General features: G+C 18.8%; 5 protein-coding genes across 5 annotated transcripts; 2 read left to right on the plus strand and 3 right to left on the minus strand.

Annotated features, from left to right (window-relative positions):
• Positions 1 to 183: 183 nt before the first annotated feature.
• PADL01_1359100 (RNA-binding protein, putative) lies at positions 184 to 1,201 on the minus strand (the record flags this gene model as incomplete). Its single annotated transcript, XM_028684161.1, has 4 exons — positions 184 to 233; positions 340 to 601; positions 752 to 913; positions 1,124 to 1,201. The coding sequence occupies 4 exons, from the start codon at positions 1,199 to 1,201 to the stop codon at positions 184 to 186; spliced, it is 552 nt and encodes a 183-aa protein (XP_028540266.1).
• A 603-nt stretch (positions 1,202 to 1,804) lies between these two features.
• PADL01_1359200 (ER membrane protein complex subunit 3, putative) lies at positions 1,805 to 3,278 on the minus strand (the record flags this gene model as incomplete). The annotated part of the gene is made up of 7 exons (XM_028684162.1): positions 1,805 to 1,861; positions 2,060 to 2,133; positions 2,217 to 2,282; positions 2,400 to 2,464; positions 2,580 to 2,679; positions 2,787 to 3,049; positions 3,130 to 3,278. 7 exons carry the CDS (start codon positions 3,276 to 3,278, stop codon positions 1,805 to 1,807), a joined length of 774 nt encoding a protein of 257 aa, XP_028540267.1.
• A 959-nt stretch (positions 3,279 to 4,237) lies between these two features.
• On the minus strand, positions 4,238 to 5,348 carry PADL01_1359300 (conserved Plasmodium protein, unknown function; the record flags this gene model as incomplete). Its single annotated transcript, XM_028684163.1, is given in 2 exon segments — positions 4,238 to 5,260; positions 5,277 to 5,348. The coding sequence occupies 2 exon segments, from the start codon at positions 5,346 to 5,348 to the stop codon at positions 4,238 to 4,240; spliced, it is 1,095 nt and encodes a 364-aa protein (XP_028540268.1).
• Positions 5,349 to 6,150: 802 nt separating this feature from the next.
• On the plus strand, positions 6,151 to 7,098 carry PADL01_1359400 (conserved Plasmodium protein, unknown function; the record flags this gene model as incomplete). The annotated part of the gene is made up of 1 exon (XM_028684164.1): positions 6,151 to 7,098. The coding sequence occupies one exon, from the start codon at positions 6,151 to 6,153 to the stop codon at positions 7,096 to 7,098; it is 948 nt and encodes a 315-aa protein (XP_028540269.1).
• Positions 7,099 to 8,073: 975 nt separating this feature from the next.
• Positions 8,074 to 19,415, plus strand: PADL01_1359500 (guanylyl cyclase beta; the record flags this gene model as incomplete). The annotated part of the gene is made up of 14 exons (XM_028684165.1): positions 8,074 to 8,100; positions 8,291 to 8,419; positions 8,524 to 8,787; positions 8,978 to 9,152; positions 9,243 to 9,395; positions 9,539 to 9,880; positions 10,018 to 10,255; positions 10,345 to 10,601; positions 10,750 to 11,825; positions 11,994 to 12,292; positions 12,378 to 12,597; positions 12,724 to 13,127; positions 13,370 to 19,117; positions 19,256 to 19,415. 14 exons carry the CDS (start codon positions 8,074 to 8,076, stop codon positions 19,413 to 19,415), a joined length of 9,492 nt encoding a protein of 3,163 aa, XP_028540270.1.
• Between the last annotated feature and the right edge of the window lie 560 nt (positions 19,416 to 19,975).

The following is a 19,975-nucleotide window of genomic DNA, read 5'->3' on the forward strand; positions in this document are numbered from 1 at the left end:
AAAAAAAAAATTACAAATACAAACACACAAATGTTTTTCATTCAACATTTGAAATAAATATTTTAAAAAATGTTAATCAATTTTATTAAATTCGTGATAGGTATGGTACCATGCTTATAATTTTATATCATTTTTCATTAAATAATGCTAAAATAATTTTATTAAAATTATGATACATTATCCTTATCTAATATGGTTCAATGTATCCTTATTTATTAATCTTTCATGAATATCTATAAAAAAAAAGAAATATATATATATATATATATATAATATATTCATATAATATAATATATATATATTATATATATGTATTATTGTTGATTATTCCATTTTTACCTTTATTATTATTGTTGACACTTTTTTTAAATTTCCTAAATTTTTTTGTAGGCAATTGAGAATTTTTTAAAAAGTTATCAAAGTCTTTATTTTTCTGAGAATTCATTTCTCTATCTTTCCATCTACTTCTTTTTACAGTTATAGGTCTATTCCCTATAAATTTATTATTCATAGTTTTCAATGCATCTAACATATCTTGAGGATCAGATAAGGAAACGAAACCATAACCTTTGGTCTTATTATTTCTTTTATCTCTTATTACCTAAAAGATAAATATTGTTAAAATGAAATAAATTAAAAATAAAAATATGTATATATGCCTAAATATTGGACACGTACAGTAAACATATATATATATATATATATATATATAGTGTATTTATATATATTTTTATAATTTATTTTTATTTACCTTGGCCATATTAAAGGACTTATATTTTCTAAAGGCATTAGCAAGAATATCACTTGATACTTCATTCCCTAAATTACCACAGAATATTCGAAAATCATTTTCTGGCCATTCGTCTAATGTAGGATCCTTCCATACAATACCTGCTGCTTTTCTTAAATGTGGCTAAAAAATATAATATATAAAAATATATGTATGATTGAAATATAATTACTATGTAATATATAAATATATACATTTATATATACTTATTTACTCATCTATATGTTATAACAATGTATTCATCATAAATTAAAAATATATATATATATATATAATATTGCATTTTATTTATTTTATTTTTCCTTTTAAATTGTATAGATCATTTATTTATACCTTTTTATTATTAGATTTTTCATCCTTAGAAGTTGTCATATCTGATATATGTTGTTCCGCTTTATCATTTTCCCTCATTTTACATATATTATTCTATTTCTATAATATATTAATTTATTATTACATAATAAAATATATAATATATATATAATATATATTAATATATATTAATATAGTATGCTTCAAATTTTATTATTATTATTATTATATTTTTTAATAATTTCTAATTTATTAAAATAATGTATTTAAAAAAATATAAAAAGATTTATATATTTTTATAAATTTTATTTTTATTTTTTCCAGGAAAAAAAAAAAAAAAAAAAAAAAAAAAAAAAAAAAAAAAATTTTAAAATAAATAATATTATTATGGGAGAAAAAAATATATATTAATTAATATATATATATATTAATATACATATTATTATACTTAAAAAAAAAAGTTATTTTGTCATTTAAAAAAAAAAATAAAATAAATAAAAATATATATTTATATTTATTAATATAATAATTAGAGATACATAAGTATTATTATTCAAACATTTCGACAAATATATATTATATTTATATATATTTATATACATATATTTTATATACAGCATATTTAAAATATAATGAATTAAAATATTTATATATATTATTCAATCATAAGTAAAAAAAAAAAAAAGAAATTTAACAATTTGTTTATTCCCATTTTTCTAAAAGGTCACATTCAATATTTTCCAGTAAAAATTCATATTTCTAAAAAAAATAAATTATAATAAAATAAATAAATGAATAAAATGTATATATGGTGGTTAAAATAAGTGACACAAATAGAAAAGTAAACTGTGTAAAAGACTGGTATAAAAATAAAAGTCTTAATAAAAATAATATAAATATATATTCGTGACTTTTATTATTTTATTTATTATTTTTTTTTTTTTCTATTTTAAATACCAGATTATCAAGTTCTTCTTTTTTTTTATTAAAGAACTTCTTCAAGTCGGGTATATTGTTCATATTTCCAGGAGCTAAAATATTTCATAAAAAAATATAATAATAAATTAAAAAATATACTTAAAAGATTATTTATTTTTAATATTAAATTAGTTACGTTTTGCCAAAGGATTATGAGTAGCCATTAAGTTATCCATGGTGCTACTATGTGATCTGTCCTTATCTATATTTAATAAAAAAAAAAAAAAAAAAAAAAAAAAAATTTTATATAATATATACTTTATTTGTAACAATAACTATATCATTATAAATAATTTTTAATATGTATAATGATTATTACCTTGAAGAACAAAGTAATCAATAATGCTTATTAAACCACTCGATCCAAACATGACAAGAAAATACCTACAATTAAAATAAAAAGATACATATAAATAAATATATATATATATATATATATATATATATTTATTTATTTAATTTTATTTTTAATGCTACGTTAATTTATTTATAAACATACCAAGAAAGAGACGATACGAATTTCATATCTAATAATTCAATATCCATACCCATTTGTAATGTAGATTTAAATTTGTAAGTCAATGGAAAGGGTATTTTTGCTGCATAAAAAAAAATTCATCATATATATATAGAGATATATATATATATATATATTATTATTTTATTTTATATTATATTATTTTTTTTTTGTCTAATATGTACGTACCAACTAAATATCCAGAGAAGAATAAATTAATTAAAAAACCTAAACCCAACTGCAGAACTAAAAATGGTATTTGATTTTTCATCATTCCAAATAAGTCAGATGGGTCTTGTTTTAAAAGTGCATCAAATGGATTAACTTGTTCAGGTAAATCATTGAAATAGCCAACTTCTGGTTTATTATAAAAAAGTTTTCTACTTATAAAAGCTAAAGGACTGAGCATTCCACTATTAGACTTTAACAAATTAAACCTCGATAAATAATTACTTTGAAAAAAAAAATAAAAAATAAATAAATTCAATATATAATATATATATATATATATATATAATGCATTAGTGCTTACTTCTGGCTTAACTTTTCCATATCAGTTTTAGGACCTGGATGAATCATTTGAGCTAGATTACTCTTTATTATACATACTAAAACAACAATTACAAATATAGGTAATAAGGCATAAATCCTTATTTGTTCATCTAATATTAGTGCATCCATTTTTTTTTTTTCTATTTTTATTGGTATTAAATATATTTAGTTATCATACTATATATTATTCTTTTATTCTACATGGATATTAATACATACATATATATATATATATATATATATATATATATATATATAAGCAAGAAATTTATAGCACAAATATAGTCCTAATTTCCTTTTGTTTTAAGCATACGTGTCATATTAATGAACAGTATTAAAAAAAAGATGTTTCTTTTATAAAAATATTTTTAAACATTTCACAAACAAATAAAAAAGAAAAAAAAAAAAAACAAAAATTAAATAAAAACAAACAAACGACAAAATTAAGAACAGAATAAAAGAAATATATTAAAATGAGTGATATAAAGAGATAAGGGTCATGAATTATTTTAATATGTTTTATAAATTAATAATATATATATATATATATATATATGAATAATACTTATAAGTTAATATAAGTATATATAAATTAAAAAGAGTTATGAAAAAAAAAAAAAAAAATATATATAATTTTTATAACTTTTAAAAATATAAAGAATAAAAAAAAAAAAAAAAAAATTCCATAAAATCAATATTGATATTTATTTACCTAATATTATAATTATAAATAAAATATTATATATATATATATATAATTTTTAATTAGCATATTTGAAATCCCATATATATGTGTACATATTATATATATAATCTACATATATATATATAAAATAATATATGTATATTTATCTATATGTTATAATATATATAAATATATTTTTTTTTTAAAACCTAAAAAAAATCTAACTATAGCCTAAAGAAAAAAAAAAAAAAAAAAAAAAAAAAAAAAAAAAAAATTAATAAATATATAGTGGAAGAAATAAAAAAATCACATATATATTTATATATATATATATATCATTTTATTATTTATTTATATTGATTCTTTTACCTTGTTGATTTATTTCTTTTTCCTTTTTTTTCGTTCATATGTACATTTTATATTTGATAAAAATTTTATAGAATATATAAGTAATTAGTAGTGAAAATAATATAATAAATATTATGTGATAGAATACTGGAGGGAATTGAAATATATATGTAACAAATTCTATATTAAAATATAGGTTGTTTAATTTTTTCTTTAAGATATTATAATTCTGTTTGAATGTAATACCATTTAAGGAATGACAAATTTCCACTATATAAAAATCAGATATTGTTTCCTTATTATTATGTATGTTTGTATTTTTTAAAGAAATACTATTATTTATATATTTGTCTTTATGATAATTAATTTGAATATTTTTAAATGGATATATATATTTGTTTTGATAAATAATAAAATTTTCATAATTATTTTCTTTATTCATATTAAAGACAAAATAAAATGTATGATTCAATATATTGTTCATAAGGATAGTAATATAATAGTATAATATATTATGAAATTTTTTATAAATATAATTTTTTGAATTTTGTAAATTTTTATATTTATTACCCCAAATAAAAATAGTTGCATTTTCATTTAATGGATCACTATTTAAATGATCAGTTTTTATAAAATATCTTTTACTATAATAATTTATTTTGTTATCATCATATAATAAATCTTGTACACTTAATTTATAAAATGAACAATATGTATGAAAAGTTGATAAATCAATATAATTTAATACATGTATATTTTCTTTTTTTAAATAATTATGTTCTTCATCTAGGTCAATAAATATTTTTTCTTTTTCCATTATTTCATTAACTCTTATTTTCTTTAAATTATTAGACCAAATGTAAAATAACATTTTACTCTTTTTTAACAACTTTTGATTTATACAATCAAATGTACTTGAATTTTTTTTCTTCTCTATTTCGTTTTCGTTAAATATACAGCCTTCTACTATTCCATTTTTTTTCTTATTGACATTTCTGATATATTCAGATGAAAATATTTTATGGCAAATGCGATCAAACAATACTTTTAATTTTTGCTTGTCATTATAAAATATGTGTGGATTATTATAGTTTATAAAAAACGAAAAAAAAAACAAAAACAAAATAAAAAATGACATACTTTTTAATGAAAAGTAATCTATTCATTTGGTAATATAATATATAAATGAATAAATATATATATATATATATATATAATAAGAACAAAAAAAATAGCCAAAAATAAACGTCCTAGAATGATATAGATGATATAATGACACACAAATATCTTTTTATAAACATGGTGAAATAAAGAATAAGTTATATATTTATATTTGTAATATAAATGATTTTGTTTTTATAAATATATTTTATATCATTTTATTTTACAAAATATATATTCACAAAATAAAGGAGTAAAAATAAAACAAAAATTTATATATACAAAATTTTATATATATATATATAACATTTTGTTGCTGGATATTATAGAATTATTACATTTTATATATATATTATGTTATATCATTATATTCTTTTAAAATAATTCATATGACACTTGGGTGGATAAACCTAAGATAGATATACATAACTGTATTTCTTAAAAACATATTTAAAATATGTACATAAAGAAAAAATTTCCATAACATATATAATATATATATATATATATATATAATAAATGATGGGCGCTTATTTTTTTTTTTTTTTTTTTATGTATATTATGAAGTTATTAAAAAATAAATAATATGTGAATAAATAAATTATTCATCTATTATTATATATATATTATTTATTATTTATCTATTATTATTTTTTTTTTTTTGAAAGGACTTTTAATAATTACATATATTGCTACTCATATTACTATAAAATTTCTAAGAAACTCCTACAATGAAATAAGAAGGATAAAGAAAAAAAAAAAAAAAAAAAAAATGTTCAAAAATAATATATATTAATATCTTATAAAATGAATGAACATAATATAAAAAATAATAATTGTGAAATTAATGATGAAGAAACAAACGAAATAAATGATGAAAATATTATAGGTATATGCATAAAAAATATATTAGAGTCTACATTTGAAAAGAATTTACACTATGAAAATTTCTTGGTTACAAAGAATATTGAATTAAATAATTTTATTAAAGAAAATAATATTTCTGATGATAATTTAAAAGTACCAGATACTATGGATGATGGTGATATACCATATAATATGATATACAATGAAGATATTTTAAATATAAAAAAAAAAAATGATGATGATATTATAAATGAAGATATAAATTATACAAATGAGTTCAAAAATTATAATACAAACAATAGTAATATATATTCATTTAATAATAACGAATCAAAAGAAATAAATAAAAAAAAAGGGGAAAGAAAAAGAAAGAGAAATTACCTTAATATTAATGATTATAATTTTGATTATGATGATGAAGACTTCATTGAAAGTTCTAATGAACTCTTCTTAAAAACACAAAATGATATTGAGAATAAATATGATACTTCAAAGCTTATTAATATGGATGATGATATTATAAAGAACCTAATTATGCCACCTGTAGTACCATTCAATGATATGTTTAAAAAATTTAATAAAGAAATAAGTGACATATATATAAAAAATAAAAATAATAATATAGAAGATTTAAATATATTCTTAGCACCGCAATTATTATGTTTAAAAGAAAAAGAAAATACCTTAATTAATGAAAATAATTATATTAATTCTAATTATGACTCATTTATATTAAAAAAATTAAAAATTATAGATGACACTGAGAATAATAATTTTTCTAATCAAAATAAAGATTTACAAAAACTTTTTATGTATTTAATGTCTTGGTATTTTTCTGGATTTTATTCTGGAAAAATGAGTGTATTGAAAGAATTATATAGAGAATAAGTTATAGTAGTTAAAGCTAAATTATATTATATGAAAAAAAAAAAATAAAAATCATTAAAGAGATATACATATATATTGTATTAACTTAAATCGGACTTTATGAATATATATATATATATATATATGTATGTTTTTTTTTTTTTCTTTTTTTTTTTTTTTTTTTAAATTAATAAACATCCCTATGTGTATATATACATAACAATCATATATATATTTACACATTCTGTAGTGCATTTTTTCTATAATTTGCTATATAAATAACAAAATTGATTTTTTTATACATTCACATTTTTCTTTTAAGAAGTTTGAATGAATATAAAATATTATGTTATTTCTATAAATTATTGTTTTGTTTATTTTGTTTTATATATTTATCATATATTTTGTATTTTATCTTATATTTTTTTTTTTTTTTTTTTTGATGTCATATTTATTTATAATATATTTCATTTTTGTGTAAAAAACAACATACACATAAAATTGTAATATTAATTTTTAAAAATTAAAAATATATATATTCGTCACACATATTTCTGTTTATGGATTATATATTTCAATATATATTATATTATATGAGTATTAATAAGACTATTTAAAAGAAGAAATAAATTTTAAAGTTTTTCACATATTCTTTAAAAATAGTATAAAATGAAAAATAATTATATAATACTATGTGTATATCGAATGTAAAAATTTTTGTATATTGTATATTCCCTAATAAAGATTTTAAAACATATGTTCAATTCTTCTTATTTATATTTTTAAAATAAATATATCTGAACAGTACATATTTATATGGGAGACAAAAATAAAAATATACATATACATTGTGTAAGAATATATATATATATATATATGTATAATATATTTCTTTTTTTTGATGTTGTAAAGCATGTTTTTCTCGTAAAAAATATATTCTGTCTTTAATATATTTTTTCATTAAATATAAATTTAATATTAAAAAATGTTAATAAAATGAAGACACAAACGTTGTCTTTAATGGTAAACATAGGTTTAAAAAAAAAATATATATATATATATTATATATAGAGATTATAAAATATATCTACAGATCAATTTGTTATGTTTCTTTTACAAACTAATATTTTATCTTTTTATTTTTATTTAATTTTTTTTTTTTTTTGTATTAATGGGGAATACATTTATTGATTTCATTTTATTTTGAGTGTAGAATATAAATGGAAAGAGAAAATTTCTAGGAACGAATAATAAAATATATAGAAAAGTCATAATAAATCCAACATCAGAAGATGATATACAAAAATTTTGTAGAAATTATTTCAGAATATATAATTTCTCCGTAATGTTATATATATATATATATATATATATATATGTATATTTATTTTTATTTTAAATAAATATATAGTTACATGTGGGTATATATATATTTTCTTCCTATAGTTATATAATTTTATACGAAGATTAATATCGTTTGATGCCATTCTTGTATACTCACTATTTTTGACTGTTTATATATTTTCCGAAATAAATCATGGAGAAACAAAAAAATATTTATTTATCGATACAGCTATTTCTTTATTTTTTAACATTATCCTATTAATTGTTATAGAAAGTCTTTTTGAACTAAAAAAACTGAAAGACGTAAAAAATGCTAACTCTCAATATTACCTAAGGATTGTACCAAAAATGTCTTACTTTGAAAAGGTAATAAATAAAAAAAAATAAAAAAAAAAAAAAAAAAAAAAATTATTTAAATAAATAAATATATATATATATATATATATATATATGTTTATTTATTTATTTATATTTTGTGTGTGTTACATAATTCATAGAAACTATTATTTCCTTCATATTATTTTTATACCTTTTAATAATCCATATATTTACATAGGTTATGACGAAGGATATAAAGGTTGGGAATATCATAAGAATATTTCAAGGAGATGAATTTCCAGCTGATGTGGTAATTTTATATGTTAAGAATAATGCAAATGCAATAGTTGATTCTTTTAAAATAGATGGTCTTTTTAGAAAGAGTATTAAATATGCAGTTGATAAATATAAAAGTAGGATACTATAAATAACATAATATATATAAATATAAATTAATTTTTTTTTATTTATATGTAATACTTAAAATCTTTTCATATACATAGTTGATAAGGATTACCTAAAAATGTTATCCGAAATTAATGGAGTAATTAGGTGTGAATTGCCCAATAAAAATATATTTTGCTTTCAAGGGAATTTTAAGTTGGATAAACATCCACGCTCACTATTATTGAATTATCAAAATTTCGCTCTACAATGTAAAATAGAAATATAGTACATATATTTTATTAATACAGATACAATAAAATACATTTGAATCATTCTTTTGAATGAACTCATTTATTTATTTATTTATTTATTCATTTATTTATTTATTTATTTATTTATTTTTTTATTTAAGCCTCCGTTTTGAAAGGGGCAGAATATATAGACGCTGTAGTTGTATACACAGGTGCTGATACTAAGAAGAATTTGAATATTCCCCAGAAGATAGAAGAAAATAAAACATTCTGCATAAAAATGAATAATATTGTATATTACTTAATATTCATGTACTTCTTTTTTGTTGTCCTAAGCGTTGTTATAAAAATAGTATTTTTTCACAAAAAAAGCTCCTTTCAAAATTCAAGAGATTCTTTCCTTAGTATGTTGGAGGATTTTGTTGGCTTGTATATATTGGTATTACCTATTATGATGTATTCAGAAAAGAGTTTAATTTATATTATACAAAGTTTGAGGATAGGTAAATGAGTAAACAAATATATATATATATATATATATATATATATATATATATATATATATATGTGAAACTATAGCCTATTTGAACAAATTCACTAAATATATATATATATATATATATATATTTTTATATTATAGAAAATGACCTAAGGATGAGAAACACTGAATCTGAAAAGCCCAAAGTTTTTAATAAGAATAAAAATGATGCCTTAGGTAATGTAGATTTATTAGCAACATCAAGAAATGGGGTCCTTGTAAAAAGGAAAGAACTGTTAGTATCATGTGTAATTAATAATGTTATGTATGGAAAAAAAGATTTAAAATGTTCACGCAAAAATTTCAAATTACCTACATTGAATATACTAGATTCAGAAAGGTTCAAATGAAAAAAACAATATACAAACATATATATATATATATATATATATATATATACTTGTTTGTTTATATATTTATCCGTTTTAGAAAAAATGTTTCCAAACTTTTAAACTTGGATGAAAGGATATTCAAAGATCCTGAAAATATTTTTTTCCCAACTCGCGATTTTTGCTCCTTTTTGAAATTATTCGAAAATAAAATATCATCAATATATAATCCATATTCCAGTAGTTTATCAAATTTATTGAAAGAAAAATATAAAAATTATGTGAACGAAGAAATTCTTAACAAAAATGTGAAACTAACGAGTTTTGTAAAATCTCAGCTGACTATTGGATACAATCGTAATATCAAAATTTTTGATAATATAAAACATATCATATAAAAAAATACATACATATATATATATATATATATATATATATATATATATATTTATTTATTTATTTATTTATTTATTGTTTTATTATTTTTTTTTTTTTTATGTTTAAGAAATTTGTGAGAATGATCAACTCAGTTATAGCTATCAAGAAATTTGTGAAGATTCTCAAAAAGGAAATATCCAATCTGTTAAGATTGAAGACTTTATTTTAGGATTATGTGGGTGTAATAGAATAATTATATATAATGAAAAGTGCTTAGATATTAGTTTGAACGAATACAAAAGTGATAATTTTATGGAAACATATAGTAAGTTTGAAACGGAGAATGAAGAAGATCATGAAAATGATCATGATGAATATAATAATGTGGAACATTCTGATGATGAAAATATCAATAGTATTGAATATGAAGATATATGTTTATATAATATTATAAGGAATACAGGATTTTCTATTTATTGTTATAAGAATACATTATTTCTTTATAATTTAGTGAAAGAATGTAAAGTATATTTTTTAACTTGTTATCATGATTTCTTAAGAAGTAATAAATTTTCTATGTGTATTTTAAAATGTGGACATAGTATAAATAATGAAAAGGAAGGAGGAGTGTTATTTGTACGAGGATATGATTTTAATATCCTTCCATATATATCTAAAGAGAAGAATAACATAAAGAAAATAAAAAATGCTATAAAAATATATACCTTAAATTATTTAAAAGTTATAATATTATGTAAAAAACAAATAAGTAATGAAGATATAGCAAAATATATTATATTAAAAAGTATAAGTAAAAAATTATCTTTCAAATTTTATGATTTGATTAAATTATTTTTTTTATATGATTTAGAAGTTATTGGAATTATAGGATTAAAAAATGAGTTAAAAGAAGGTGTCAAACAAACATTCAATGATGTAATAAATTTTGATATTAGATCTTGGATATTTGCAAATGAATGTTCAAAGGATACATATTTAACAGCTCTTCAATGTAATTTAATTGAATCATCTTCTAACTTATTTTTAATTAATTATTATAATTTAAAAAATACACATGAAGAGGGTGCTAATATATTATTCCATAATTTTATATCGTCTTTGTATAAGTTAAAATCAAATTCTTATGCTCTAGTTATAAATGATGAGAGTATAAAAAATATTATGACAAATGTAGAATCAATGGTAAAATTAATAAAAAGAAAAGATATCTAAAATATAAATATGAATACATTGATATATGTATATATATATATATATTATTAAAATAACACAATATATAACTTACAGTGTAAATTTTTTTTTTTTTTTTTTTTTTTTTTTTTTTTTTTTTTTTTTTTTTTTTTTACTTAGAAAATATTCTTATGTATAGCCATGAGAGCTACTGTAGTCTTATTTTGTAAATTGCAAAATGAGACTAAAGGAAAAATTATTAGAACCTTGTATGCTTTAACAAGGCCAAAATTGACAGTCCTAGGAATAGGAACAACGTTAAATGATGCTTACTTATTAAAATATTCATCTATAAGTGTCTGTTTAAGTTTGAACGAGCATGTAAACATCTTATATAATATATCAGATTATGTATTGCAAGAATTTAAATTTATTAGTGAATTGCTTATATTAGGAAGGCTAAACAGATTTTCCCTTTGGTAACAAAAAGGAAAAATAATTATAATTATGGATGTATAATATATATATATATATATGCATATATATATTATTATTTCAATGTAGCAAGGTATTTTTGTGGATAATATACCTAAAAATTACTGTTGTCTCATTTTATTTTTTCCACAATTTTGATAACTATTTTTCTGGATCTTCAGCATCTTCCATATTATATACCCAAACAACGTTTGCTCTTTTGCACTACTTTCTTATCATAGCATTTTCTGCCTATGAAATAGATTTACCATATAAATTTGTAAGGAGAGTACCTTATATATATCAGCTAGTAATAATTATAAGACAAAGAAAGTAAAAAAATTATTAAGAAGAAAAGATAATGTTACATGGAATTTGTAATATATATATATATATATATATATATATACACATGTTTATATTTTTTTCATTTTAGTCGAGAAGGAAATATTTTTTGAACAATAATATTATACTTTTAACAATAATTGAAGCCATACTAATTTCCCTTACTTCATATTATATATTACGATTAAATGTATTTCATTTGATTACTCATCGTGAATTTACTTTTCATATATTCATTTTAAATGTTTTTATAACAACAGAAAAAATTCTTTTACTTTCAAAAACATGGCACATATATTTTTTTATTATGGCAGTTCTAATTATAGGTATATTGTTTATATATGTTAATATATTTACTTTAGTAGATTGTATAAAAAATGGAAAATGTGAATTTAGTCTTTTTCAAATGGAAAATATATATTTCTGGACATCACTCTTTCCCATTTTATATATGAATTTTATCATTGATAAGCTTATGAAATATATAAGGAATAAGTAATAATACATAAAAAAAAAAAAAAAAAATCACCATGATAAAAAAAACAATGTGTTTGATATATATATGTATATATGATATGTTTTCTACTTTCTTTTGTGTATAAAATTTATATGTTTTATGTTCAACCAATTTGACGTATAAATGGATATATTTATATATTTTTCTTATAAATGTAAGTAAAAATAAAAATACAAATATATATTATATATATATATATATATATATTTTTTTTTTTTAGAATATACCCAGATATTTCAGACTATTTAAGAAAATATTTTCTTCGTAGAACGTTCTGTCACAATAATGATAAACCTTTATCACAACGGAAAATAAAAGGAACAAATAAATTTGAAAATTTTGTAAATTTTGAAAATTTTGAAAAATTTGAAAAATTTGAAAAAAACGATTTATTATTAAAACATATTCCAACTCCTAAAATTTATAAGATAAAAGATGATCCCACATATTATAACAAATCTAAGAAAAGTAAATTTTTATATGATACATTTAGAAAAGTTATAGATATTAATATAAAATACAGGAATCAACAATTAAATTTAGAATATAAAACATATGAGAAAGGGAATAAATTAAAATTACGTATAATTGTAATATTATTATTTGTTATTTATATTATAATATTTTCATCGCAAACAATAATTGATATAAATATAAAATCGAATATCCATTATATAACAATATTTTATATTATATATTTTGTATGTTCATGTGTATTATTAATATATATAAGAATAAGGAATAAAGGTACTTCTACATTTTTCTTTTTTTTGAGTAGATTTTTATTAATGTGTGGATTTTGTATAGAATTATATGATAATATTAGTAATGACATTTTAAATGTATTAATTACGTATTCCTTTACAGTATCTTATATATTTTTTATGTCCTTTAAAATATTAGAGGCTCTTTTAGTATGTATAAGTATACTCTTATTAACATTTTGGGTTTATTATGAGAAGAATAAGAATATGATAGATATATGTACTCATTTTTGCAGTAATCCATATTTATCAATAAATAATTTAGATCATATGAATATAACATGTTTATGTAAAAAACAAATAGTTATCTTCCTTATAAGTTTATTAAGTTTTACTTTGATTTGTTTATCTATGAAATATTATGAGATATTTTATTTGAAGAAAAAATTTTTATTTAGATATAAACAGAAAGTAAATCTAGCTAAACAAATTGAAATACTACATACGATGTTACCAAATTTTTTAGTAGAATATTTATTAATTAGTGATCCTAAAAATGATGGTATTATGGTTGGAAAAAATATATCTGGAGAAGATAGAGGTATAATATCTGTAATATTTTGTGATATTGATGATTTTCAAAATATGGTATCTACATTACAACCACATGTATTAGTAGAAACATTAGATAATTTATATTTATATTTTGATAAATGTATAAAATATTTTAATTGTATTAAAATAGAAACAGTATTTGAATCATATTTAGCAGCTTCTGGATTAAGTGAAAAGAAAAATAATGATTTAGACAAAATTATGTATGATACAAAATGTGCAATAAAATTAGCTATTGCTCAGCTTAGTGCCAAATATTATATATCATATAAAGTATTAGATACACGTGAACATTTTTCTGATAATTCTACTTCATATGATAAATATATAAATAAAAATATTAGTCTCAAAATTGGAATACATACAGGAAAAGCTATAAGTGGTGTTATTGGATCTGTGAAACCACAATATGCTCTCTTTGGAGATACTGTAAATACAGCGTCAAGAATGAAATCTACTTCATTACCTGATCATATTCATGTTTCTTATGATACGTATAAATATTTAAAGGAAGATAACACATTTGTATGGAAAGAAAGAAAGGTTTTTATAAAAGGAAAGGGTAAAATGAAGACATATCTTCTAGTAGACATTTTAGATGACGTAAAAAGGAAGGGTGAGTCCTTAAATTATTATTCATCTTCTAATTTGTTATTATCTCAATTGGGTAGTGAAACTGAATCGATATATGAAGAAAGGGAGAATAGTAAGGGAGGTAACAGTAATATAAGTAAGGAACATATTAGATCTATTAATAAGTCAAATAGTAGTAATATTAGTAAGGAACATATTAGATCTATTAATAAGTCAAATAGTAGTAATATTAGTAAGGAAAGTATAATATCTATTAATAAGTCACGAAATAATTCTATTACGGGTATAAATAAAGTGCATATAAAAGATAAGAAAAATATGGTTATTAAACATAACAGAAAGAAAGATAAAATTGATAGTACTTATAATAAAAGAATTGATAAAAAAAGCAGAGATAAAAAGAGTGATAGGATGTATCATACATTGGATGAAGTTGTTAAACATACGGATATACATTTATTAGATTACAAGATAAATAAAAAGAGATATAAAAAAATGAAAAGTAATACAAATAATGAGAATAAATTAATAGGAGATATATTTAACATGTATGATAAAAAAATAAAATATTTCTATAAAAAAAATTATGAAAGTAACAGCATGGAAAATAGATCATTTATGAAACATTATAAAAATACTAAATATAAAAAATCAGATTATCTTCTTTTAGATAAAAAAGGGAAAAGTGAAAGGTTTAAAAGAAATACATCATATATATTAGAATCGCCTTTACATTTAATAGGTGATATAGTTGATAATAATATGAAGAGAAAAAAGAAAAAAAAAGAAATAAACACAATTGTATCTGATGATATGTTTACTTCACCTGTCAATATAAAAGAATATAATTATAATCACCAGAAAGGGGAAAAAGAAATTGTAGGAAATTTATCATATGACAAAACAAAGAAAATATTTCCTTTTGTAAAATTTACCAAGGAAGGGAAAATAAAAAAAAAAATAGAAAAAAATAAAATAAATAATAATAATAATAATGATAATTTTCCTTATAATGATTATTCATCATCTAGTAGTCTAAAATATTGTGATAATGAAAATAATTTTGTGATAAAATATATTAGAGAAAGAAAAGATTTTCAAAAAAAATTTGATCATCCAAATTTTAATTTTAGCAAATTTTTACACAATTATAATTCATTCAAAAATAAAAAAAAAAATAAGAAGAATAATAAAAATGTAAGATCAAATGGATATCAGAATTATACATCTTCAACTAATGATGGTGTTTCTTATAATTTCTTATCAGATAGTTTGTATTATTCAGATAATGAGTATTCTTCTAATTCTTTAAAATATGATAATAAAAGTCTTATAAAAAATAAAAAAATTATAAAATTTGATGATCTTTTTACTAAAATATATATAAAGAAAAAACGTTTACTCCAAAGGAATAACTATGACGTAAGGAGAAAGGAAAAAAAATTAATGAATAATAATGGTATGTCAAGAAATAAAACAAAAAATATAAATCTTAATGAAAAAAAAAAAGAGATCAAATATTTTGTCACTAATGAAAATGCAGACCATGATAATAATAAAAAAGATGATTCAAAAAGGATGAAAAAATATTTTATACATATATCAAAACATAAAAAAGAACAAATAGAAGATAAAAAGAAGACTCATAAATGTTTTCATAATAATGTTGAATGTGTTTACCCTTATACAGATAATAATATAAACATTAATTTTTCAAGAAATGAAAAAAGAAAATATAGCATCAATTTATATGATCACTTAGATGAACAAGAAAAAATGAAAGGAAAAAAAAAATATTTCAACAAGGATAAGGAATTATTAGGATCTATTAATAAACAAGCGGAAAGGAAACCAAGCAAAAAAAAGAAAAAAAAAAAAAATGTGGAAAATAAAAAGGATAAAAAAAAAAATAGAATGATTACAAACAAAACAAATAAGAAATATGCCAAGAGCATTATTAGTGGTGACGAACAAAACAGTAATGATAATAATTTTTTTAAAAAAAAAGAGGTGAATTTTACAGGTAAAAATGAAGAATATTTAAATAGAACTAATACTAATTTGTCTATAGGCTTAAAAGATATGGAAGAAAATGATTATGAAATTCATAGTAATAATATATATTATAATAACCATATATGTAGTGACGATATAAATAATACAATAAAGTTGAATGGTACTGGAAATGATATGAATAGTATATCAAAAAATAAAGGAAATAATAAATTAGGTAAGAAAATTAGTTTTTTTAGTTTGAATAATAAATATCATGAATCAGATATTATTAATGAAGAAGATACTAAAAATATATCCAATATAACAGAAAGCCAAATAATTAATAAGGATAAATATAATTATTTTACCCGTAGTCCATCTCTTAAAAAAAAAAAAAGTGTTTTCACTAAGATCAATAATTTATTTAAAAGTTATTTTAAAAGTATTGATGTGCATGAAAAATTTGGTTTTTCTAAAAAATTTAAATTCCAAACAAAGGATTCAGAAGACATAAAAGGAAATAATAATAAAATTAGTAAAAATAATCATAATAATAATAGTAACTATGGATATAATGATAGAAGTAAGTGTAGTAACACTGATAGTAGTAAGTATAGCCATGGTGATAGTAGGAACCATCAGCATAGTTATAATAGTCATGTTACCTTATCCAAAGAACAAGGACCAGAAAACAATAAAAATGTAGACTATGCATATCAATTTGATAATTACGATAAGAAGCTACTAAAAAAGTTAACATCTAACTTACAATTAAATAAAAAGAATGTGAAAAATTTTAACATGTTTTATTATAAATTCAATGATGAAGAACTAGAAGAAGAATATACCAGAAATTATTATAGAGAAATAATTAATATTGATTTAACAAAAAAATTGATTATAATATTTATATTTACAGAAATATTTTTAAGTTTATGTAATATAATAGAATTATCATTTTATGAAAAGAAGTTAAAATATAATGATTCGATAGTTATAATATGGCTTATTAGATCAATATATTTATTTATAATAACATATATATGGATAATATTAAAAACTAAATTAAAAGAATATAAAAATAATTCAAGTAAAATGATGTGGACTATATTTATATTAAATATATTTTTATGTTCTTGGGGTATTATATTAATAGATTTATCATGTATACATTATAGTATGTTATTAGGAAATAAAAATGAAAGAGCATTATTTTTTATGAAAGATGCAAGTGAACTTATAATATGTATTCAATTAATATTTATAAAAAATATGTTATTTAAGCATAAATTTTTTTTTTTCGTATTTTTTTATATATTCCTTATTTATTCATTTAGTAAATTATTTAGTATACACACATGTCAAACACATATATGTTGTAGTATTATTTTATTTATATCTATAAATATCCTTTATTTTTGGTATTCAGAATATTTAGATAGAATACAATTCTTAGTTAAAAGAAAGAGAAATAGAATGGAGAAAATATCACAGGATTTCTTAACAAAAATATTGCCTAGACAAGTTCTAGAAGAATATCAAAACGATAATTTACAATTAACATATAAACATGAAAAAATCGCATTCTTATTTGCAGATATTGTTGGATTTACAAAATGGAGTAAAACAGTATCTCCTAAGGAGGTCTTGAAATTACTACAAAAATTAATATCTAAAATTGATAAAGATACAATTAAATTAGGTTTATATAAATTATTCACAATTGGGGATGCTTATGTAGCAACCAGTCAGCCAAATTCATCTATAACTGATGAAAGTGAAGCATTAGAAGGAATATTAAATATATTGAAGCTAGCTAAACTTATCCTACATAATATTAATACTATTAAAATACAATTCAATAAACATGACTTTAATATGAGAATAGGTTTACATTATGGCTCATGTGTTGGTGGTATTATAGGTTCTGTAAGAATAAGATATGATATGTGGGGTCTGGATGTTCTTATAGCTAATAAGATAGAATCAAATGGAATACCTGGAGAAATAATTTGTTCTGAACAATTTAGGCATTTCTTCATACAAAATGAGCCACAGGCGTAAAAAAAAAAAAAAAAAAAAAAAAAAAAAAAAAAAAAAAAATATATATATATATATAATATATATATAATATATATATTTGTATATTATATATTATATATCAATATGTGTAAGATATAATTTCTCCGCTTTTTTAGGAAACTTAACTTTTGGTACTACAAAAGCATATATATAAATGACCAGGATATAAAACTATATGTTATTGAAGATAAAAATTATGAAGAAGATTATGATCCAAAAGTTATAGACTATACAACTTTATTGAAATTACGTCAAGAAAAGGGATTACATTCGTGAAAAGAAAGAATCATAAAAAAATTACAATAAAATAATTCTTAACAATTCAGATAATTTTCTAAAATATCTTACTCATAGTATATATATATATATATATTTTTTTTTTTTTTATTTTTTAATAATATTTTATGTTATGTTAAAAACATATTCAGAAGTTATGCTTCTATTAATGAAAAAATATAATAAAATGTGTATACATATACTAGGTAAAAAAGTATATATATTAAATATATATATATATATATTAAAAAATTAAAACAATTAAATAAAAATAAAACTAACACAAAAAAAAAAAAAGAAAAAAAAAAAGGTATTATTATTATGGAATAAAAATTAATTATTCAATAAAATAAATAATACATATATATATTTATATATATTATGACATATTAAGTGTATTATATTTTCATATTTATGAGGAATAATGGTAAATAATTTCTCATGAGCCCATAAATTTATTCCTCTGTTTAATACAAATGATGAATCTCATACGTTGAGATATTTTTATGTAACTTAATATATAAATATATATATTTAAAATTAAATGACAGTATCTCTGA

This window comes from Plasmodium sp. gorilla clade G2 (assembly GCF_900097015.1).
Source record: "Plasmodium sp. gorilla clade G2 genome assembly, chromosome: 13".
Classification (NCBI taxonomy): Eukaryota; Apicomplexa; class Aconoidasida; order Haemosporida; family Plasmodiidae; genus Plasmodium; species Plasmodium adleri (nom. inval.).